A 24,018-nucleotide genomic window follows, 5' to 3' on the forward strand; every position below is an offset into this window, starting at 1 on the left:
AGTAGAGACGGGGTTTCACCATGTTGGCCAGGATGGTCTCAATCTCTTGACCTCGTGATCCACCCTCCTCAGCCTCCCAAAGTGCTGGGATTACAGGCATGAGCCACCATGCCTGGCCCACAGTGACCCTTTAAAGGAAAATGGGAGGGACCTACCTCGGAGGTTGTGCAGAAAATGTTGGCTTCCCCAGCACTAGGTTTGGTTCCTTCCTAGGTCCTCCCACAGCTGTGCTTTGACACTTAGCAGTCTCTATTAAAGTGCCTCTTTAATTTGTCTGTCATTGCCACCAGACCACAAGATACTTTGGGGCAGGGCTGTATTTCATTCATCCAGGTATCCCTAGCACCTGCAGCTACTCTGTAAACAGAAGAAAGAACAGTAGGCTGGGCACAGTAGCTCATGCCTGCAATCCTAGCACTATGGGGAGGCCAAGGCAGGTGGACTGCCTGAACTCAGGAGTTTGATACCACCCTGGGCAGCATGGCGAAACCCTGTCTCTACTAAAAATAAAAAACTAGCTGGGCGTGGTGGTGGGCACCTGTAGTCCCAGCTACTCAGGAAGCTGAGGCAGGAGGATCACTTGAACCCAGGAGGCAGAGGTTGCAGTGAGCCGAGATTGTGTCACTGCACTCCAGCCTGGGCAACAGAGTGAGACTCCATCTCAAAAAAAAAAAAAGAAGAAGAAGAAGAAGAAAACAGCGTTGCGGGCCCACTGTGCAAAGAGTAAGACCTAGTTCTTGCCCTACGAAGCAGGCATTTCAGGAAAAGGAAGCCTATTGGGACTTGGACTCAAAGAAGCAGTAAGTTTTCACCAGGGTGAAGTATGGAGTGAGGAAGAGATAACAGGGCAGAAGACAGCTGGGTGCAGTGGCTCACGCCTGTAATCTCAACACTTTGGGAGGCTGAGGTGGATCATCTGAGATCAGGAGTTTGAGACCAGCCTGGCCAACATGGTAAAACCCCATCTCTACTAAAAATACAAAAATTAGCCAGGCGTGGTGGCGGGTGCTTGTAATCACAGCTACTTGGGAGGTTGAGGCAGGGGAATCGCTTGAACTCGGAAGATGGAGGTTGCAGTGAGCCAAGATCATGCCATTCCACTCCAGCCTGGGCAACAAGAGTGAAACTCCGTCTAAAAAAAGAAGAAGGCAGAAGAAAACAAGAGCAAATGCAACATGAAAGGGAATGGCATTTGCAGGGAGTATTCCACAAGACGCAAGCAAGAGAGTGAGGCTGCCTTTGAAGGTTATGCCAGTTTTGGATGCATTGGCAAGAATATGACTCACTTGAATTAATATTTTTATAACTTTTCCTTATGATTGTTTACAGATTTTTTTTTAAGTCTGATAATTTTAAGTAGTATATTCTTGCTTTTTTGTTTGTTTTTTGAGATGGAGTCTTGCTCTTGTCGCCCAGGCTGGAGTGCAGTGGCGAGATCTCGGTTCACTGAAACCTCTGCCTCCTGGGTTCAAGTGATTCTCCTGACTCAGCCTCCCGAGTAGTTGGGATTACAGGCGCCTGCCACCATGCCCAGCTAATTTTTGTATTTTTGGTAGAGATAGGGTTTCATCATGTTGACCAGGCTGGTCTCAAACTCTTGACCTCAGGTGATCCACCTGCCTTGGCCACCCAAAGTGCTGGGATTACAGGTATAAGCCACCATACCCGGCTTAAGTAGTATATTCTACTTGGTGGAAAAATTTTACTCTGTATTTGATGATTGTTGCTCAAGACTGGAAACACTTTACTTTTTTTCCAATCGTGATCTAGACGTGTACTGTCCCATATGGTAGTCTCTAGTCACATGTGGCTACTGAGCACTTGAAATGTGGCTAGCGCAAATTAAGATGTCCTATAAGCATAAAATACACACCAAGTTCTCAAGACTTAGTACAAAGAAAAGAATGTAAAATAGCTCATGAGTAATTTCTTACATGATTACAGTTGAAATGACCACATTTCAAATACATTAAGTAAAATATACTAAACTATTACATTAATTTTAATATCAACATAGTCTTTTATTTCTTTTCAAATGTAGCCACGATAAATTTTTATTTTTTATTAGTTATATACAGTAAAATCCACTTTTTGGTGTACAGTTCTGTGAATTTTGACAAAGGCATAGAGTTGTGTAACCAATACCACGATCAAGATACAGAACAATTCTCTTACCCACCCCCCAAAGAAAACCTCCCTTGTGCTGAACCTTAGTAGTTAGCCTCCTTTACACTCTCCCATCCCGTGGCAACCATTTTGACCACCAGTAGATAGTCTTTTGAGTCTGGTTTCTCTCAGTTAACATAATGCACTAAAGATTCATACTGTTGTTGCATGTAACAATATTTTTTCCTTTTGTATTGCTGAGTAATATTCCATTGTGTGGATGTTTATTTGCCAGTTGAACATTTTGATTGCTTCTTTTGGGGAATTTATGCAAAAAGCTACTGTAAACATTCATATCTAGGTTTTTGTGTAAATGTAAGTTTTCATTTCTCTTGGGTAAATAGGAGTGGGATGTGTGGGTCATATGCTAAGTATGCATTTAAATTTGTAAGAAATGGCCAGGTGGTGGCTTATATCTGTAATCCCACCATTTTGGGAGGCTGAGGCAGGAGGATCAGTTGAGCGCAGCAGTTTGAGACCAGCCTGGGCAACATAGGGCGACCCAACCTCTACAAAAAATAAAAAATTAGCTGGGTGTGGTTGTGCATGCGTATAGTCATAGGTGCTCGGGAGGCTGAAGCGGGAGGATCACTTGAATCCCTGGGAGGTCAAAGCTATAGTGAGCTGTGTTCACACCACTGCTCTCCAGCCTGGGTGGCAGAGTAAGACCTTGTCATTCATTCATGCATTCATTGATTCATTCATAAATAAATAAGAAATTGCCAAACTGTTTCCCAAAGTAACTGTATAATTTTGCATTCGTATCAGCAATTTGTGAGAGTTCCATTGTTTTGAATCCCTGCCAGTGCTTGCTACTGTTGGTTTTTGTTTTGTTTTGTTTTTGTTTTTTAGCCTTTCTAGTAGGTATGGTGGTTTTATTTTGCTCTGCTGTTTCAGTTTGCATTTTCCTAATCATTAGTGCTATCTTTGTCATCCATATATCTTCTCTGGTGAAGTTCAAATCTTTTGCTTTTTTTTTTTTTTTTTTTGAGACAGGGTATCACTCTGTTGCCCATGCATGCTGTATTATTAGCCTGTTCTCACTCTGCTAATAAAGACATACCTGAGACTGGGTGATTTAAAAAGGAAAGACGTTTAATTGACACACATTTCAGCATGGCTGGGGAGGCCTCAGGAAACTTACAATCATGGCAGAAGGGGAAGCTAACACATCCTTCTTCACATGACGGCAGGGAGAAGAATAAGTGCCCAGCAAAGGGAGAAGCTCCTTATAAAACCATCAGATCTTGTGAGAACTAACTCACTATCACGAGAACAGGATGGAAGAAACTGGCCCCAAGATTCAGTTATCTCCATCTGGTCCCTCCCACGACACATGGGACTACATGACACGACAATGGGAACTACAATTAAAGACAAGATTTGGGTGGGGACACAGCCAAACCATATCACATGCCCATCTAATTTTTTTTTTTTTTTTTTTTTTTTGAGACGGAGTCTTGCTGTCACCCAGGCTGGAGTGCAGTGGCATGATCTTGGCTCACTGCAAGCTCTGCCTCCCGGGTTCACGCCATTCTCCTGCCTCAGCCTCCCAAGTAGCTGGGACCACAGGCGCCCGCCACTGTGCCCAGCTAATTTTTTGTAGTTTTAGTAGAGACGGGGTTTCACCGTGTTAGCCAGGATGGTCTCGATCTCCGGACCTTGTGATCCACCCACCTCGGCCTCCCAAAGTGCTGGGATTACAGGCATGAGCCACCGCGCCCGGCCATGCCCAGCTAATTAAAAAAAATTTTTTTTTTAGAGACTAAGTCTCACTATGTTCCTCAGGCTGATCTGGAACTCCTGAGCTCAAGCGATCTGCCTGCCTTGGCCTCCCAAAGTGCTGGAATTACAGGCGTGAGCTACTGTGCCCAGCATCTGCTTGATTTTAAAGCTCCAGCCCTGAATCAGTTTAGATTACCTAAAAGCTACAAACTTAGACACTTAGACAATATGTTTATGATTTAGTGTTGTATACTTGGATTTTACTGATGGCCCATGTTAGAAACACCTCTTGTGAATTCTATAAAAATGCTGATAAAGGAATTGTCACCAGGCAACAAAGTAAGACTCTGTCTCAAAAAAAAAAGGAATTGTCTATTTACCAACATCCCTGATAGAGGGATACATTCCTCTTAGAGTTTAGTGTCAGAAAAACTTCCTTTCTCCTGACAGACATCTTTCCTATAATTATACAATGAGAACTATTACATTTAACAATCTTTTTGCTAGAAAAGTCAGAACTATGTTTAATGTTTAATTATACTATCTTTTTTTTTTTTTTTGAGACGGAGTCTCACTCTGTCCCCCAGGCTGGAGTGCAGTGGCGCGATCTCGGCTCACTGCAAGCTCCACCTCCCGGGTTCTCGCCATTCTCCTGCCTCAGCCTCCCAAGTAGCTGGGACTACAGGTGCCCACCACCACGCCCAGCTAATTTTTTGTATTTTTAGTAGAGGCGGGGTTTCACCATGTTAGCCAGGATGGTCTCGATCTCATCTCGTGATCCACCCGTCTCGGCCTCCCAAAGTGTTGGGATTACAGGCATGAGCCACCGTGCCTGGCCTAATTATATTATCTTTAGCCTTAATTATCCTTCCACTTTCCATGGCTTTTTACTGTTGATATTTATTCTAGGGTCTTTTTTTGTGGGGGAGATTACAGACCCCTGGCTAATGTTTGTATTTTTAGTAGAGACCGGGTTTTGCCATGTTGGCCAGGCTGGTTTTGAACCCCTGACCTCAAGTGATCTGCCCACCTTGGCTTCCCAAAGTGCTGGGATTACAGGTGTGGCAGGATCTTACATGAGGCCCTTTATTGAGCGGTTATTGTTCCAGTTACGACTGCTGCTCAGCACCCATCTGAAACACAGTGGCAGAAACCACCGCCATCGTATAACACTGATTCTGCGGGTCAGGAAATCTGAAAGTGCACAGAGTGTCGGATTTTCTCTGCTCCACCGTGTCTGGGGCCTCATGTGGTGACTAACATCTAGGAGCTAGAACTGCTGGGGCTGGAGCAGCCACTCCAAGGTGGTTTCTTCACTCACAGGTTGAGCCTGGGCTAGGCTTCACTGGGACTGTATTCAGAGCACCTCTACATGGCCTCTCCTTGTGGCTGGGTGCCATTGAAGAGCAAACCCAGAGGGAAAGTCCTAAGATCCATAGACTGTATTCCAATAAAACTTAACATAAATGGACACAAATCTGAAATTTCATGTAATTTTCAAGTCACAAAATATTATTGCTGTTTAGATTTTGTTTTAGCCATTTACAATTTAAAAACCAATTTTGGTTCACAGGGATACAAAAATAGGCAGTGAGCCAAGTTTGGCCTGTGGGCTACTGCAAAATTGAATGAAAAAAACAGGGTACAAAATTGTATTTACAGTATGATGTCATATAACTCAAAGAAAGAGAACTATATGTAAAGAAAAAGCTGAATGTAAATCTACCAAAATACTATTTATTTATTTATTTATAGAGATGGAGTCTCACTCTGTCGCCCAGGCTGGAGTGCAGTGGCGTGATCTCAGCTCACTGCAACCTCCGCCTCCCAGGTTCACGCCATTCTCCTGCCTCAGCCTCCCGAGTAGCTGGGACTACAGGCGCCCGCCATGACGCCTGGCTAATTTTTTGTGTTTTTAGTAGAGACGGGGTTTCACTGTATTAGCCAGGATGGTCTCGATCTCCTGACTTCGTGATCCGTGCACCTCGGCCTCCCAAAGTGCTGGGATTACAGGTGTGAGCCACCGCGCCTGGCCCCAAAATGTTATTTTTATACTGAGATTATGGTTGATTTTTATTCCTTTTTGTTTCAATTTTACTGAAATATTTTACTGTAATGATGGGAATAAACTGTTTTTGAAAGAACAAATGTGGTAGTGTTCACCTTCACAGTAGAATAGACCAAAAATCATGGAGAGGAAGAAAAGAAGAGTGAATTCTATGGTGTTGGATTGGAATTGGAGTTTCACTCTCTCTCAGAAAATGTCCAGTGTGAAGGCCTGAAAGCAGCACCGCTTCAAACACAATGAAAACACCCAGTATCTGGATCTTGGTTTGTAAATAACTGCTCTCCAGTAAACAGAACCAGGAGTCCCTGGAGAAGTATCTGATTCCAGGGCTGGGGCAGGGAGAAAGTACAAGATGAGCCTGGAACATCTTGTGCCGGAAGGAAGGAAGTATTCAAAGAACAATAGGGACATGTCAAATGAACACACAAGCTGGCTTGAACAGGCTTTCACTGGCCAAACCTGGGACAATTTGAACATTAAAATAAATGACAGCGGCCGGGCGCCGTGGCTCACACCTGTAATTCCAGCACTTGGAGAGGCCAAGAAGGATGGATAACCTGAGGTCGGGAGTTCGAGACAAGCCTGGCCAACATGGTGAAACTCCGTCTCTACTAGAAATACAAAAATTAGCTGGGCATGGTGACGCACATCTGTAACCCCAGCTACTCAGGAGGCTGAGGCAGGAGAACCCCTTGAACCCAGGAGGTGGAGGTTGGAGTGAGCTGAGATCGTGCCACTGCACTCCAGCCTGGGCAACAGAGTGAGACTCCATCTCAAAAAATAAAAATAAAATAAAATAAATGACAGCAACAGATTATAACCTAACAGCCAGGCCCAGTGGTGCTCCTATAATGCCAAGTTATGCCAGAGGCTAAGGCAGCAGCCCAGGAGTTCGAGACCAGCCTGGGCAATATAGTGAGAACTCCCCATCAGCTAAAAAAAAAAAAAAAAAAAGGAAACCATGTGTCCATATGTATGAAAAAAAATAAATGGGCCGGGTACGGTGGCTCACACCAGTAATCCCAGCCCTTTGGGAGGCCAAAGCCGGCGGCACACGCCTGTAGTCCCAGCTACTCGGGGGACAGAAGTGGGAGGACTGGTTGAATCCGGGAGGTTGAGGCTGCAGTGAACGGTGATCGCACCACTACACTCCAGCCTAGGTGCCAGAGCGAGACTTTATCTCAAAAATAAAAATAAGGTTTAAAAGGTTTGATGAGAAATGGTGATTCATGAAAATTCAAAGTACCACCCTACAAAATACTGTTATTATAACTGCCAAGTGAGTGTGACCTTACAGCGGAGAAGCCTACAGACAGCATCTTAAAGATAAAAGTGAGCATCATCAGTGATGAGACAAATTGACAAGCTGAAATTGTGTGCCACTTGACGTGCTGCGTTGAGAAGACCGCAGCAGCCCTTCTGTGACAGTCCTGTCTAGGATAAAGAACCTGAATCCAGTCGAGATGAGACAGACAAAGCCCAACTGAAGGAAGTTCTGCAAATTCGCTGGCTCGCGCCCCGCCCCCGGCGGCTGCTGTCTCTGCGCGGCGCAGACCAAGCCTCCCCGGAGTCCGCCGCGCCGGACGGCTCCAGACACGCCCGCCGCCGTCCCCGCCGCCTTAACGCCGCCGCCGCCGCCGCCGCCAGGAGGCTCCGCGCGCCTTCCCGGCTTTCCCCGGGCCGGGCCGGGCGGCGACAGCGGCGCGGCCATTGTTCCGCAGCCCCTTCCGGGCGCGCAGGAGAGGCCGGCCGGCCGCCCGGGCGCGGGGAAGGGCGGCCGGGAGCCGGTGCCCGCCAACGCCCACCGCCGCCGCCCGCGCCTCCTCCTTGGCCGTTCCCAACCCCTCGGAGACGGCGCTGCAGCTGCTGCGCCCCAGGCTGCAAATGGCGCCCGCTCGGCTTGGCGCCTCCCGCCTCGCTCTCGGCCGGGAGACGTCTGAGGGCCGCACGCCCGTGGCCCCCATCCCAACGCCGCCGCCGCCGCCCGCTACCAGGCTGGTTGCAGGTCCGGGGCAGCCCCGACGCCCTCTCGCCCTCACGCCCTCTGCCCGCGCTGCGCGCAGCCGTAATCATTCCCCCTCCACCCCTCCTGCCAAGGGGACCTACGGGCGTCCCAAGAACAATAATTAGATTATTTTAAAATTGTAAAATACATAACAATATCATTTAAAAATGCAACTTAGGGACATTAAAAATATTCATGGCGTGCAACCATCAGTACTATCTAGTTCCAAAACTTTCTCATCGCCCCAAAGGCACCGTCACCATGAGCACTCAAGTCATGCACCATGAGCACTCAAGTCATTCCCCATTCCCTCCTTCCCTCAGCCTCCACCAACCGCCACTGGACTTTTTGTCTCCATGGATTTGCCTATTCAGGATCTTTTTCTCTCCCTTCCTCCCTTCCGTTCCTTCCTTCCTTTTTTTTTTTTTTTTTTTTTTTTTTTTTTTTTTACGGAGTCTCGCTCTGTTGCCCAGGCTGGAGTGCAATGGTGCAATCTCGGCTCACTGCAAGCTCCGCCTCCCGGGTTCAAGTGATTCTCCTGCCTCAGCCTCCGGAGTAGCTGGGATTACAGGCGCCTGCCACCAGGCCCGGCTAATTTTTTGTATTTTTAGTAGAGACGGGGTTTCACTATTGCTGGCTAGGCTGGTCTCGAACTCCTGACCTTGTGATCCGCCCGCTTCGGCCTCCCAAAGTGTTGGGATTACAGGCGTGAGCCACCGCGCCCGGCCAGGATATTTCGTATAAATGGAATCAAACAATATGTGGTCCTTTGTGACTGGCTTCTCTCACCTGAAGCAATGTTTCAAAGCTTCCTCCATGTTGTAGCAGGCATCAGAACTTCCTTTTAATGGATGAATAATATTCCACCTGTGTGTGTGCGCGCATGTGTGTGTGTGACATTTTTGTTCATTCATTAGTTGATGAACATTTGGGTATTTCCACCTTTAGGCTATTGTGAACAGAGCTGCTATGAACCTTTGTGTACAAGTTTCTGTTTGAACACCTGTTTTCAAATAACTAAATACACTTTACTCTCCTTCTAATGGAAAACTCTACAGCCACCTGCAGTTTTTTCCCCCATTAATTCTGGGAGCTCCTGGAAGTATATCATGTGCATTCCTCTCAAATTTCCTGCCAGCCATGATTTTATTTATTTAGGAGACATGTAGGTCAACTTTCCTGCCCCTCTCCAGGGCCCCTTCTCAGGGGACCTGTCCCCATGACCACCACTCATCCTTAGTCAGAGCCTCGTGCTTCCTGACCCAAGGGGTGCCATGTGATCTGAGGGAACCGATCTTTTGCTGGGCAGAAACTGAGGTGTTTTCCTTTGGAAGATTTGGACTGAAGGACAAGACAGTGGTTAGGTCAGGGCTGGGCAGCACTTTTGAGCTGAGGAATGGGCAGGAGAAAGGTGGTCTTCTGAGAGTAGCCGGGGACCCCACACAGGCACAAAGAGAAGTGTACAGGAAACATGGGCAAGGCACATGACTGACCAGGAGCAGCCTCAGCCCTGCTTTCCAATTCCAGGTGATCTGCTGATTTCCTCTCCCAGAATGATCGTAAAGTCACTCACTTTAATTAGAAACAAATCCTCTTAAAACTATTCTCGGTCGGGCGTGGTGGCTCATGCCTGTAATCCCAGCAGTTTGTATGGCCAAAGCAGGTGGATCGCTTGAGGCCAGGAGTTTGAAACCATCCTGGCCAACTTGGCAAAACCCTGTCTCTACTAAAAATACAAAAATCGGCCGGGCAGGTGGCAGGCGCCTGTAATCCCAGCTATGCAGGAGGCTGAGGCAGGAGAATCACTTGAACCCAGGAGGCAGAGGTTGCAGTGAACCAAGATCACGCCACTGCACTCCAGCCTGGGTGACAGAGCGAGATCCTGTCTCAAAAAAATAAAATAAAAAACTATTCTCAAAACTTTTTTATTTTATTTTTATTTCTTTTTTGTGAGACTGAGTCTCACTCTGTTGTCCAGGCTGGAGTACAATGGCACAATCCCAGCTCACTGCAACCTCTGCCTCCTGGGTTCAAGTGATTCTCCGGCCTCAGCCTCCCAAGTACCTGGGATTACAGGCTCCCGCCACCACACTCAGCTAATTTTTTTGTATTTTTAATAGAGACGAGGTTTCACCAGGTTAGCCAGGCTGGTCTGGAACTCCTGATCTCAGGTGATCCACCTGCCTCGGCCTCCCAAAGTGCTGGGATTACAGGCGTGAGCCACCATGCCCGGCCTTATTTTTAGTTTTTGAGACAGGGTCTCACTTTGTTGTCCAGGCTAGAGTGTGGTGGTGCAATCATGGCTCACTGCAGCCTCAATTTCTTGGGCTCAAGTGAGCCTCCCACCTCAGCCTCCAGAGTAGCTGTGACTACAGGCACGTGCCACCACACCCAGCTAATTTTTGTATTTTTTGTAGAGGCGGGGTTTCACCATGTTGTCCAGGCTGGTCTTGAACTGGTGAGCTCATGTGATCAGCCTGCCTCAGCCTTCCCAAAGTGCTGGGATTCAGGCATGAGCCACTGTGTCCAGCCTATTCTCAAATTTTAGTTTGCATCAGAATCTCCCTAGATGATGCCGATCCTGCTGGTTTCGAGACCACACTTTACGAATCATTGCTTTAAGCTTGTTTGAGTGTCTGTTCCTTGAAGCCAAATGTGCCCTAACCAAGACAGGTTATCTGGATTCCCTCTGTGAGGTTTGGTGCTGAATTGTAGGTGTCAGGAAAACTGAAATCCCAGCTGCCTCTAGTGTTAACCCTTAGAGCCCATCCAGCAGGGACTCAACCTCTCTTGCTCCTGCCTGGGCCACACCTGTACTGAGAACACCCTGAGGACATGCAGTGTTGCGGAAATGCAGGGCAATGCCCCTGCCCTCCTACCTGGCATCAGGTGTTTAAAGCAGTGCAGCAGTATTTAAATAAAAAAAAAAAAGCAGTACAGTTTGAACTCCTAGCATCTTACCAAGATTATAGATCATGCTCAGTTTCTGCATGTAGCTCTCAAATGGAAGGCTTAGGCATACTTCCTTGGAGCTGAGCCAAGTGACCATCTTTCTCCTGGCCAGATCCTTCTAGTGACTTCTCTAAAAAAACTTCATACAGATCAGCGGTGCCCGCTCCACTGACCTTCATACATACCAGGCATGTTTAAATCCTAGTGATGCTCACAGATTGGTCCAAAGTCGGGCCTTATTCTACCTCCATCATCCCTACATAAGGAATAAAAGATCTCCTGTCCCACCCAACATCATAGGTAGGCAATTCTCTGTGAAGGGCCAGATAGTAAATATGTTAGGCTTTGTGGATAAAGGTGTCTGTAGCAACCACTCAACTTTGTCATTGATGGCATAAACAATGACAAAAAGGAATGGATGTGCCTGTCTTCCAATATAACTTTATTTACCAAAAAAACAGGCAGTAAGCAGGATTTAGCCTAACGCCTGTTCTACCTAGTAGCTTTTTTTCCTATTACTAAATGAAGTTAATGAGTCTTTAAACAGATGGAAACATATTTAGTGTTAGCAGTTCTATATTATTATGGGAATCCTTTAAAAATTTATAGGCTATACATGTTTTTCTTAAGAGCAGGCAGCGAGCCCAGCTAATCTTAAATAAACCCAGCCTCAACATTTAAAAAAATGTAAAATTATATCAATACATTGCTGAAACTAAACCAATTTTCTGTCTTCAAAAGAGAAATATTTGAAACTGTTGTTTAAGCAGAAATAATTTTTAAAATAAAAATATGCACATATGTCTTAAAGATTTATATAAAAAATGGAATGCCAAACAACTGAAAGGATAAATCAGATTTAGCTTATATCCACGAATTTATTCTCTCGTAATTTTAGTTCTTTATATATAAAAAAGTAAAAACAGCAAAACAATACAACCTGGGCAACACTGACCTATATAAACAGACCTGGTACATTACCACTTAAAAACCAATTCAATTCCAAAAAGCAGAAACTGTCTTACTTGTTAAACAAGGTATCAGTTGCTATTTTTTTAATGGTCAAGATGATTTCCAACTCTGGCTCCTCTTTTTAATAAATATGTTTTTGACAAGTGCCTTTGTAATGAACTAATCCATTTGCAAACTTGGCAGGCAAAGATAAAGTCAGTTTCTGTTTTTCTTCCGAGAGTTGTTGGACAGTGTGTAACTGTAGAGCTCGGCACGTAGAATGGCTGCACTTCCTGTGATTTTTGAGTTGTCTGCCTTACTTTTTTCATACATTGCATCATCAATTACCCATTCATCAGACAGTAGTCAGTCTTCCTTCACAGAATCTAAAATGTCCCAGCTTGGGATAGTCTGCCAGAAATTGTCTCGTATTACTAAATTGTTGGTCCTAACACCATGGGACAAAAAAGTGGGAAAAACGGTTTGATGGAAGCTTCTTCTGTTTAGAGCTCTAATAGTTCTCTTTATTTTGTGGGGTTCTTTTTTTCCTTAACTAAAATCTTGTCCATAAAATTCTCCATTAGAATTTTATATAAAATAATTGCCCTGAGAAAAACTGTTAACTAAAATTATGAAGGGTTATTAACTCATTAATGTGAGATGATCCTCAATTCCTTATTGCATTCATTCAATTAAAAAACAACTTTTTTTTTGAGACAGGGTCTCATTCTGTTGCCCACGCTGGAGTGTGGTGACATGATCCTAGTTCACTGCAGCTTTGAACTTCTGGGCTCAAGCAATCCTCCTGCCTCAGCCTTTGGAGTAGCTGGGACTACAGGTGTACACTACCACACCCAGCTAACACACTCATTCTAAAGAAACTGTTTTAACTATTTTAACCTTAGCCATTTTAAATTTACAGGTACCAAATTCAGGTCAGCTTCAAATTTGGGACGGTACAGAAAATAGTTAAATTGTATTTGTTTCTGAGGACAAAATGAGCAACAGAGGAACAAAGGACTTTTTCTTGAACCTAGCTGAGGCCACTCCTATTCTAAACTTGTAACTAGGGTGTTTCAATCTGACTGTATATAAATCAAAACAAAAATTTAGCTTCAGATTATTTCCATTTACTCCCAGGTTGATTTAACCAAATTAAAGATAATTTGCATTTTTGATGGCCCTAAGTTAATTTTAATCCCAAACTAGATAAATATTTCATTAAAAACCAGGAATACTGCATCTAGGTATTTTTAGATTAAGTGGCTAATCTGTTTTGCTAATAATTCTTATATATAATTGCAGCCCTTTAAATAAAACTAGCTTTTGCAGTAGACTGATTAAAATCCACTGAGTCAAGAAATACCTAAGAATACATTTTTACTCAATACCATCTTATCATGTGGGCTGCTGACTTAAAAATATGTGGTTTTCTGTTTCAAATAAGATTGTTCTTGTTACATTCCCTGAATCACACCCAATTTATATTTCAAAAATCAGTTAAAGGCCGGACATGGTGGCTCACACCTGTAATCTCAGCACTTTGGAAGGCTGAGGCGGGTGTATCACCTGAGGTTAGGAGTTCAAGACCAGCCTGACCAAAATGAAACCCCGTCTCTTCTAAAAATACAAAAATTAGCCGGGCATGGTGGCATACCTCTGTAATCCCAGCTACTCAGGAGGCTGAGGCATGAGAACTCTTTGAACTCTGGAGGCGGAGATTGCAGTGGGCCGAGATTGCACCACTGCACTCCAGCCTGGGTGACAGAGTGGAACTCTGTCTCAAAAAAAAAGAAGGAAAAAAAATCAGCGAGGTTGGAAAAAATCACTTCAAGTTAATAATATATATATTTTTACTTTTGAAGCTTTTTACAAGTAAAATGAATACATTACAATCAAACACAGAACACATATTAAGTGGACAATAAATATTTTAATTTGCCTTTTGTGTGTATGTGAGTGTGAGTGTGTTCCATGGTGGTTTATGTTTCAGATATGTGTGGTATTACAGGACAAAGAAATTAACTCCCCCATGCTCAAAATGTGATTTCCCCCTCCCTGTCTAAGCATTGCAAGAATGCAGACCATAATCACACAATGCATACTTTATCATATGAGGCCAAAACAGCATTTTCCTCTCCTGTGCCTCTGGTCTGATGGATACCCAGGGAAACAAATGTTATCTATGAATGGTCTTTTCTGCCTGCCCAAACATGTCTGTCTATTATCAGGACTGGCCTGGCAGGACCTGGTTTCTGATCTTAACCAGCTGTGTGAGAACTAGAAACGTCATTTCATCTGTCACATGGAGTTGGACTAGACTATCTCTCCTGTCCCTTCTAACTTTCAAATCTCTTGATTTAATGGTTCTGTCCTATACGTATCCTGATTTCTTTTTTTTTTTTTTTTTTTTTTTGAGATGGAGTTTTGCTCTCGTTGCCCAGGCTGAAGTGCAGTGGTGTGATCTCAGCTCACTGCAACCTCCGCCTCCCGGGCTCAAGCAATTCTCCTTCCTCAGCCTCCCAAGTAGCTGGAATTACAGGCTAATTTTGTATATTTTTAGTAGAGATGCGGTTTCACCATGTTGGTCAGGCTGGTCTCAAACTCCTGACCTCAAGGGATCCACCCGCCTTAGCCTCCCAAAGTGCTGGGATTACAGGCGTAAGCCCCCATGCCTGGCATGTATCCTGATTTCTGGGGTATTAATTAGTTCACATGGCCAGCCAAGACCCACTCCAGATGCAGTGGGGCTCCTCCCCATCTATCACAGTACACTGGATCAACATAATGGGAAGTTATCTGTTGTTGTCATTTCATTTTTACTTGAAAAATAATTTACATACTATATTATTTTTTAAATAAGAAAACCATATTATTATTATTTTTTATTTTTTTGAGATGGAGTCTCACTCTGTCGCCCAGGCTGGAGTGCAGTGGCACTATCTCAGCTCACTGCAACCTCTACCTCCTGAGTTCAAGCGATTCTCCTGTTTTGTATTTTTAGTAGAGATGGAGTTTCACCATGTTGGCCAGGCTGGTCTTGAACTCCTGACCTCAGGTGATCCACCCCCGTTGACCTCCCAAAGTGCTGGGATTACAGGCGTGAGCCACTGCTCCCGGCCAGAAAACCATATTATTTTTTAAAAAAGAAAACCACCCAGTCAGGCACAGTGGCTCACGCCTGTAATCCCAGCACTTTGGGAGGCTGAGGCAGGCAGATCACGAGGTCAGGAGATCAAGACCATCCTGGTCAACATGGCGACACGCCATCTCTAATAAAATACAAAAAATTAGCTGGGCGTGGTGGCACACGCCTGTAGTGCCAGTTACTCGGGAGGCTGAGGCAGGGGAATCACTTGAACCTGGGATACGGAGGTTGCAGTGAGCCAAGATCACGCCACTGCACTCCAGCCTGGTGACAGAGTGAGAGTCCGTCAAAAAAACAAAAAAAACAAACCTGATGCATATTTCCTAAAGACTACAACATTCTGATATTCTATGTATAGTATATATTTTTGCATAACTGAATAAAACAGGTAATTTAAACACTGTTAGTGACCAAAGCCACCATGTTTGAGAAAAGGCAAGAAATTTCAGCAACTGTTTAAACTGCTTATAAATATAGTATGCCAAAGCTGGAAGTTTACTGGATAGGAAGAGTAGCTTAGACAGAAAGCGTCTCTGAGGCTCTATGACTGGCTAGGTACCCGACCCATGCGTTCTCAGAGTACCCTGTGCTTGTCCCTATTGTCACACCCAACATGCCGTGTTATAACTGCCAGTCTCTGTGATTACACACTGCAGGCTCCTTGAGGGCAGGGATGGTGCTGGTTCACTGAAGTACCCTTCGTGCTTGACATACAGTAAAGACTCCATAAATAATTGTTTGATAACTACTGAATGAGTAACCAGCCATCTTCACTCATTGATCTGCTGGGAGCAACAGAAGCAGGCAAGAGTAGCACCACATGACACAGGAATAAGAGGCACGGTTTCCAAGAGCAGGCCGGACGCAGTGACTCACGCCTGTAATCCCAGCACTTTGGGAGGCAGAGGCGGATTGCCTGAGGTCAGGCTGAGATCAGCCTGACCAACATGGTGAAACCCTATCTCTACTAAAAATACAAAAATTAGCCGGGCGTGGTGGCGGGCGCCTGTAATCCCAGCTACTCAGGAGGCTGAGACAGGAGAATTGCTTCAATCTAGGAGGCGGAGGTTGTGGTGAGCCGAGATTGCACCACTGCACTCCAGCCTGGCAACAAGAGCGAAACTCCATCTTTTTTAAAAAAAAAGAGGCACGGTTACCAAGAGCCTGTGTTTGGTGTTTGCCAGATGGCCAAAGGTTCCCATCAAAATATGACTGATGGAATACTCAGACATGTCCATTCAATAATGTCCCTACAGTATGACATACTATACTCACCTATTATGAGTGACACCAAAGGATACATGATATTTTGGCTAGGATCATTTTGACTGTTAAGCCAACTCTTACACACACCTTACCAAAATTTGCAAACTGTCTATTAATCACAAGCAACTAAGCACCAACAACACTATTCAAGAAAGGAAAAATGAGTTAGGGTGGGTTATATTTTACTAGGAAATTCCTCTGGCTATATTCTATAGGAATTAGGTGTAATATCTGTTATGCAATTGCTTAGCATAGTGTTTGGTAAAGTATTAACAAAGCCTCTTTCCCTTCTGCATGAGAATTTTACCTTTGTTAACTTTCTAGCTCTGTTCCCCTGGCAACCTAATAAAAATTCATATGTCAACTGCTAGGCAATGTTACATATGGTAGACATGATGCCCAATTGGTAAACTGCATCTGGACTGGGAGAACTATAAATGCCTGATAGGAAGCCTCAGCTCTGGGCTTCCCTAAGTACAGTGACGCTTGGAACAGGCATGTCTTTTATAGGGACACTGGAGGCCATGTCTATGAAGCTGTTATAAGAGATACTTGTTCCTGTGGGACAAGGGGCTCTTAAGCTGGGGAAGCTTCCATACTTGCCCCATGTAGATCTGTCTCCTTGCACCTGCACTATGCCACACAGACAGCTGCAGAGACTTCCAGAGAAGAGCAACTGGTTCTGCCTTGCTAGTAAGCAGTGCTTCCCATTCTATATCCTTTTAAGTGAATCTGATGCCAAGTGTGGCAGTTTATAAATTTGAATGTTTCTAAACCTTCAGTTGGGCCTAAGACCCTTGGAGGGCACTGCAGTACTATTTGCATGTTTTTCTGATGGCAGTAGATGCTCCTCAGGGGCTATGGATGGTAAAAGATGTGAAACTGTTTGGTATGTTTTTCTACTTCCAAAAAAAATCCTGACCATACCCTTCACTGTATGCATGACAGATAATCCATATCCATTACATGTCACCAAGACCTGTATATGAAATTGATGCCTTCCTTCAAAATCCCCAAGCTTGTTACTACTAAACCTTCCTCATCAAAGCACATAATCCCTGCCCTAACCTCCACTGATTAACTGACAAAGATCCAGAAATCAAATGATGGATATAAAAATTGCCCCCCCTAAAACCACAATTGTCAATGAAGAATTGGCAGTAGTAAAATAATCTACCTGGAGGGTCAAGACAGATGCTAAATGTTCTCCTTTGGTTATGAAGTTTCCATGTCATCCGATCATGCAGTCGTGTGAGTTACTGTCACCTTTTAAAACTAGGATATATTTAGGCCAGGCGCGGTGGCTCACGCCTGTAATCCTAGCACTTTGGGAGGCCGAGGCGGGTGGATCACAAGGTCAGGATATTGAGACTATCCTGGCTATCACGGTGAAACCCCGTCTCTACTAAAAATACAAAAAATTAGCTGGGCATGGTGGCGGGTGCCTGTAGTCCCAGCTACTCAGGAGGCTGAGGCAGGAGAATGGCATGAACCCAGGAGGCGGAGCTTGCAGTAAGCCGAGATTGTGCCACTGCACTCCAGCCTGGGCAACAGAGCGAGACTCCGTCTCAAAAAAAAAAAAGAAAAACAACAACAACAACAAAAACTAGGACATGTTTAGAAACCAACCAAACTACTCTGACCCCAAAACACTTTTCGTTTTTCTCTACAGAAGCATCATTTGAAGAAAAGAATTCAAATTTCCAGCACTACAATGAAAGGTTTGTGGAACACAGTACTGTTGAGTGGAGAGAACTACAAAAGCAACAGAAATCAATGAAAACAGTGCCCATTATATGCACCTGAATAAAGTGTCCCCTTATCAGGTTAGAAGATAGTGTGATCACATCAAAACACAAGGCAAGCTACAAGAGACCAGCAACAACAGGAAGCACAGTGGGAATGCTCAAAACAGAGCATAATAGGAACTTCTCACCCATCCCAACCCTTTGCCCCTCCCTACCCCATTACACTAGACTTCACAGAGATCATTCTCTTAATGCACAAGGGACATACACATGAAAAATCTAGAGTTCCAAATAAAACAGTCTGAGTTCAGTTAACCAAAGGCCACTCCACTCTTTCCTACGGCTCCCAGAATCCGTGCATGCAGCCCTACCTGTTGCCTTTCTCTCCCTGGGGTTTGTCACGACATCAATGAACAATAACAAAAAAACCCATCTCAGTATTCCAAACCACCAGAATACTCAATTCCATAACATGTTGCAGACCACTAGGTCAGCAGCTTCCTTAAGGAATATTCAAAGTCTGGTGGCCACCAAAATATTTACATCAGAATGGCATCTTTCTGCCAAATGATCAGAATCATGATGCACTATGTCATTTCTTAATTATTATAGGTAAGGCCCTATTTACATTCCTTCTCAACTTTTGAGAAGGGGGTCCTCATCCCCCAAGAGAAATAACTTCCCAAGAATGCCATTTTGGAATTCCATTACAAGTAAGAGTCCTGTTCCCATTCATGCAATACATCTAATATGAGACAAAAATATCCCTTTGTGAACTTGGGTGGAATGTGCCAGAATAGAAACTAAACCACTAACGGTCTGTGTTGGGCTCAACTATAAATTTACTTAGTATAAAAATATCACCAACCCCACAAATTAAACCTCAAAGACACTGTGATTATAAATACTGACCACCTAATGTGAATATAAATTTAAAAGAGGGCCAATTTATGATCTGATAGTCTAGACAGAGGAAGTATCTCCTTTAAAAGTGATAGAACTTAGTGATCCAGTTATTGCCAGTGCCTATACACAAACTCCAAATAGTCCACCAGAAATGCAACAATCTGAGATATTACGAAAGAAAGAGAATCATTTAAACATTAGGTGTCATATTCTGTTTTCTTCCCAGTGATTCTGCTACTTTAAAAATTAACAAAATGATCAGAACCTAGTAATGATTCTGGGTGTATGAATGAGCCAGAATTTTCTAAGTTTCCACATTATAAACCTAAATCAGATCTTGGGCAAGCTATGAACCATCTGGCCTCAGCGCTTCATTTTACTAATCCACTATTTTCTAAAATTTGCGAGAGTATAAGGGGCTACTAAATATTATGAAGGTCAGCCAGGCACGGTGGCTCACGCCTGTAATCCCAGCACTTTGGGAGGCTGAGGCAGGCGGATCACTTGAGGTCAGGAGTTCAAGACCAGCCTGGCCAACATGGTGAAACCCCATTTCTACTAAAAATACAAAAATTAGCCAGGCGTGGTGGCGCGTGCCTATAATCCCAACTACTCAAGAGGCTGAGACAGAAGAATCTCTTGAACCTGGGAGGTGGAGGTTGCAGTGAGCCGAGATCACACCATTGCACTCCAGCCTGGGTGACAAGGACGAAACTCCATCTCAAAATAAATAAATAAATACATAAAATAAAATTAACTATAAATAAATATTATGCAGGTAAAAGGTAGCTTAAAATAGAACACAAAATTAAGTCCACTCATTAAAGATCCTTTAAAAAATCCTATTTATCTTATAGCAGAGTTTCTCAACATTGGTATTACTGACATTTTGAATTGGAGAATTCATTGTTGTGGGGACTGTCCTGTGCATTTCAGGATGTTTGGCAGCTTCCCTGGCCTCTACCCACTAGATGCCAGTAGCCACCTGCAAGGCACGAAATCACCCCCAACTGAGAATCACTGTCCTACAGTGAAATCTCTAATGTAAAATGTTTTACCCAGGGATATGAAGAGGTCATGGAATCACTGAAGAGGATCATAGCTCCACCGGAGAAAGCAGGCAAAGAGGCTGAACTATGAGGTAGAAAAGTCATTAAAACATCAGAGATAATTTAAACAGAGAAAGCAAAAATATCAAACACTGTTCCTGGCCAAGTAAATCTTCTACACATCCATTTAAGTTTCCTTTTTGCTGAGATCCCTCTTTTAAAATAACAGCAAATATATGTATACATTTTTGGAGACAGTTTCGCTCTTGTTGCCCAGGCTGGAGTGCAGTGGTGTGATGTTGGCTCACCACAACCTCCGCCTCCTGGGTTCAAGCGATTCTCCTGCCTCAGCCTCCCGAGTAGCTGGAATTACAGGCATGCGCCACCATGCCTGGCTAATTTTGTATTTTTAGTAGAGACGGGGTTTCTCCATGTTGGCCAGGCTGGTCTTGAACTCCCGACCTCAGGTGATCCACCTGCCTTGGCCTCCCAAAGTGTTGGGATTACAGGCGTGAGCCACTGCGCCTGGCCACAGCTAGTATTTTTATTTCAGATAAGACAAGTATCTCTGGTCCCTGATAATTTTCAATGAGTAACTCTTGATCTAGAATATTTTTCTTTTATTTATTTCTTTTATTATTATTTTTTTGAGACAAGGTCTCACACTGTTGCCCAGGCTGGAGTGGAGTGGCACGATTCCAGCTCACTGCAACCTTTTCCAGGCTCAAGTGTTCCTCTCGCCACAGCCTCCTGAGTAGCTGGGATTACAGGCACATGCCACCACTCCTGACTAATTTTTGTATTTTTGCTAGAGACGGGGTTTCGCCATGTTGGTCAGGCTGGTATCGAACTCCTGACCTCAAGTGTTCCATCTGCCTTGGCCTCCCAAAGTGCTGGGATTATAGGCGTGAGCCACCGCACCCAGCCAAGAATGATATTTATCGAACTACCTGTGATAAGAGAAGTTTTAAATTTTCCATTCTACTGCAGACCAATACGTGGTCCTGCTGTACAGGCTGGTATCCAACCTCTGCACCATGTGGCCCTCTAGCTGACCAGAACTGAACTGGTCCATACCTCACTCAAGAAGACAAAGCCATGAGTCACAGCAATGTCAAAGTGTTATCAACATTTCTATATGCGTATTCTTAATTTCTGACTTTCCTTGTAGCAGACTGGTAGAAAACAGTTTACAGAACAGGGCCTCTCTGTGGGCCAGAGTTTGAGTTGCACTGTTCCAGTTTTAACTACTATTGAGAAGTACGACTTAAACACCTGTCTAATGCTTTGGCTAACATTTACAAGCCAATTTATAATGTTTTTGACTTTTTTTGTTGTTCAAGAGGTAGAAATAAAAGTGACTTTTACCACCTTTTGAAAGACAACTACATTTAAAGGAAGACAAGAAGATTTCTTTTAAAATCCATTTTGGATATTTTAACATAAGACAAAATTATGGAAATTGCCTTCAATTACATTCCGAATTCCTAACACTGCCTGCCCTTTAGCCCTTTAAAGAGTTCAGCCTCTTTTGTTACAATAATTGTGTGGCTGGAAAGTGGGTGAAAGGTAGACTGCTTTTAAAAACCTGTTCTTCTACTAACTTTCCCTTTCCCTCATGAAGATCTTTTAAAAGATGAACATTTTAGAAATGTTACTTGGCATTATGGGCTTATACTTTCCCGCCAATTAAAGTTCTAGGCAAGGAGGTAGAAGGCAGGACTCAACTCCAAAGGCCGGACTCGGACACGGACCAAATTGAGGACTAGCTAAAACAGGGCGGTGGTGGGAGGGTGGTGCAGGAAGCAGATTTCCATAAGAAACACTTATCACTGTGCCATGTCAATTACCATTGCCATGGCAACACCTGGAAGTCACTGCCCCTTATCATGGCAACCACCCAGCGGCTTGGAAGTTACCACCATTTTCCTAAATATTGCTGCATAATCTGCCCCTTAATTTGCATGTAACTAAAAGTGGGTATAAATATAAGTGCCGACCTGCCTCTGAGCTGCTACTCTGGGCACACTGCCTATGGTGTAGCCCTGCTCCACGAGGAGCAGCCCCTTAGCTGCTGTTGGGCACTGCTGCTTCAATACAAGCTGCTGTCTAACACCACTGGCTTGCCCTTGAATTCTTTCCTGGGTGAAGCCAAGAACTCCTCTGGGCTAAGCCCCAATTTTTGGGCTCACCTGCCCTGCATCAGCATAAACTAAGTAAAAGAATGCCAGAGGCAGCTACATTTCCAAGTTACACGGCTCCAGCTTTTGGAAATTGCTGGAAAAAGTAGGGGAGCATTTTGAGTTTTGCCCAAATGAGTTGTTTTATGATAACAGAACAGGTTGTATGTGTAGAATCGTCAAATGCCAAACCAGGCAGGGAAACCATCCAGACCTGGGGTCATAGCCTCCCTTCTCAGGGCTAACTTAAAATTTAATTCAACTGGGCAAGTCAGGATGCCATAATGAGCCTTTGAGATCATTCCCATGTTCGTCTGCCCATAAGTATTCCAAGCCTTTAAAATTGTTCTAGATTTAGGGAGTACCTTTTATGATCATGTAGCCAGACCGCCCTGCCTGCTTTATATCAATGAAGGTTTCTCTTTAATACTTTGCCAGAAAATTTAATGTGGAATTCATTAGGAAAGGCTTGGCAAAGGTAAACTTGATCCCAAAACTTAATGGTTTTTAGAGAAAGAGGATGATAACAAAGGAATGCAGAGGACTGAATCAATATAAAAACAAGCCTGGAGATTTTCTTATCTTTCTCCTAACCAGAGTTTGGACACACAGCAAGAAAAACAGGAGACCTCAGGGCCTGCCTTGACTCACTCAGAATTAAGGAGTGGCCAGCAAAGCCCTCAGAAACCAAGGGCACCACACAAAAAGGTTATCTGTCCTTTGAGTCACAAAATCCAACCTCTATCAGATAGCCTAATAAAAATGCACATATAATAACAGTGAAAAAATGTTCCTCTCAGGGTTCCACAAAATTGGACAAATGGTATCTTTCAACAACAGAACGAGCACTAACAAGTTTTAAAACCTCCTCTTCCCCACCAATTTATTGCTACGTAAGTGTCTCTCGGTCTGATAAGTTAGGCTGAATTTGTGGTTTGTCATCAGAATCATCTCCAGCAGGGTCATTTTCCTCACCCGACTCCACATAGATTGGCCAGTCATTGTCTGTGTCACTTTTTTCTTGGCTTTCAGATGAAGCCTCCACCAAGCTAAGGTTGATGGGCATCAAATCATCATCATCATCGGGTGTGTCTGTAACGCAGGTGCAGCTGTCACACAGCCCGAAGCGCCGCAGCCCCTGGGACAGGTGACTTGTGAATGTTCTCCTGCAGCCCTTGCAGATGATTGGACGGTTGGATCTGTGGACCTGTAATCACAAGCAGACACAGTAGATGTCACAGAAAAGGAGATGAGTGTTTTCCACAAGGCCCCATGTGATCTGACCCCTGCCTGATCCTCCCGATTCATTTTTCAGCACTCCACCTGCATTCTCTGCCACAGTCTTTGTATTAGTCTGTTCTTGCACTGCTATAAAGAAATACCTGAGACTGGGTAATTTATAAAGAAAAGAGGTTTAATTGGCTCACAGTTCCACAGGCTGTACAGGAAGCATGATGCTGGCATCTGCTTGGCTTTTGGGGAGGCCTCAGGAGACTTACAATCGTGGCAGAAGACAAAGGGGGAGCTGGCACTTCACATGGCCAGAGCAGGGGGAAGAGAAAGAAGGGGGAGGTACCACATATTTTCAAACAACCAGATCTCATGAAAACTCACTATCACGATGACAGCACCAAGGAGGGATGGCGTTAAACCATGAGAAACTGACCCCATGATCCAACCACCTCCCACCAGGCCCCACTTCCAGCATTAGGGATTACATTTCAACATGAGATTTGAGTGGGGACAGAGATCCAAATCATATGAGTCTTCATCTTACCAAGGTTCTTTCTACCCCGGAGCCACCGGACACATGTGGGACATTCTCTTCTGCCCATCATCAACCCTTCACCCCTT

The 24,018-nt window shown here is 44.3% G+C and overlaps 1 protein-coding gene across 1 annotated transcript in view; it reads right to left on the reverse strand.

Moving 5' to 3' along the window:
- Positions 1-13,780: 13,780 nt before the first annotated feature.
- ZBTB8B (zinc finger and BTB domain containing 8B) overlaps positions 13,781-24,018 on the reverse strand; it is a 29,520-nt gene continuing 19,282 nt past the window's right edge. The window contains exon 4 of the mRNA XM_004025381.5: positions 13,781-23,371. Within this exon, the coding sequence (XP_004025430.4) occupies positions 23,054-23,371 (318 nt within the window). The 3' untranslated portion in view covers positions 13,781-23,053. The remainder of the gene's footprint in view (positions 23,372-24,018) is intronic.

The sequence above is a fragment of the Gorilla gorilla genome, chromosome 1 (genome assembly GCF_029281585.2).
Source record: "Gorilla gorilla gorilla isolate KB3781 chromosome 1, NHGRI_mGorGor1-v2.1_pri, whole genome shotgun sequence".
Taxonomy (NCBI): Eukaryota; Metazoa; Chordata; class Mammalia; order Primates; family Hominidae; genus Gorilla; species Gorilla gorilla.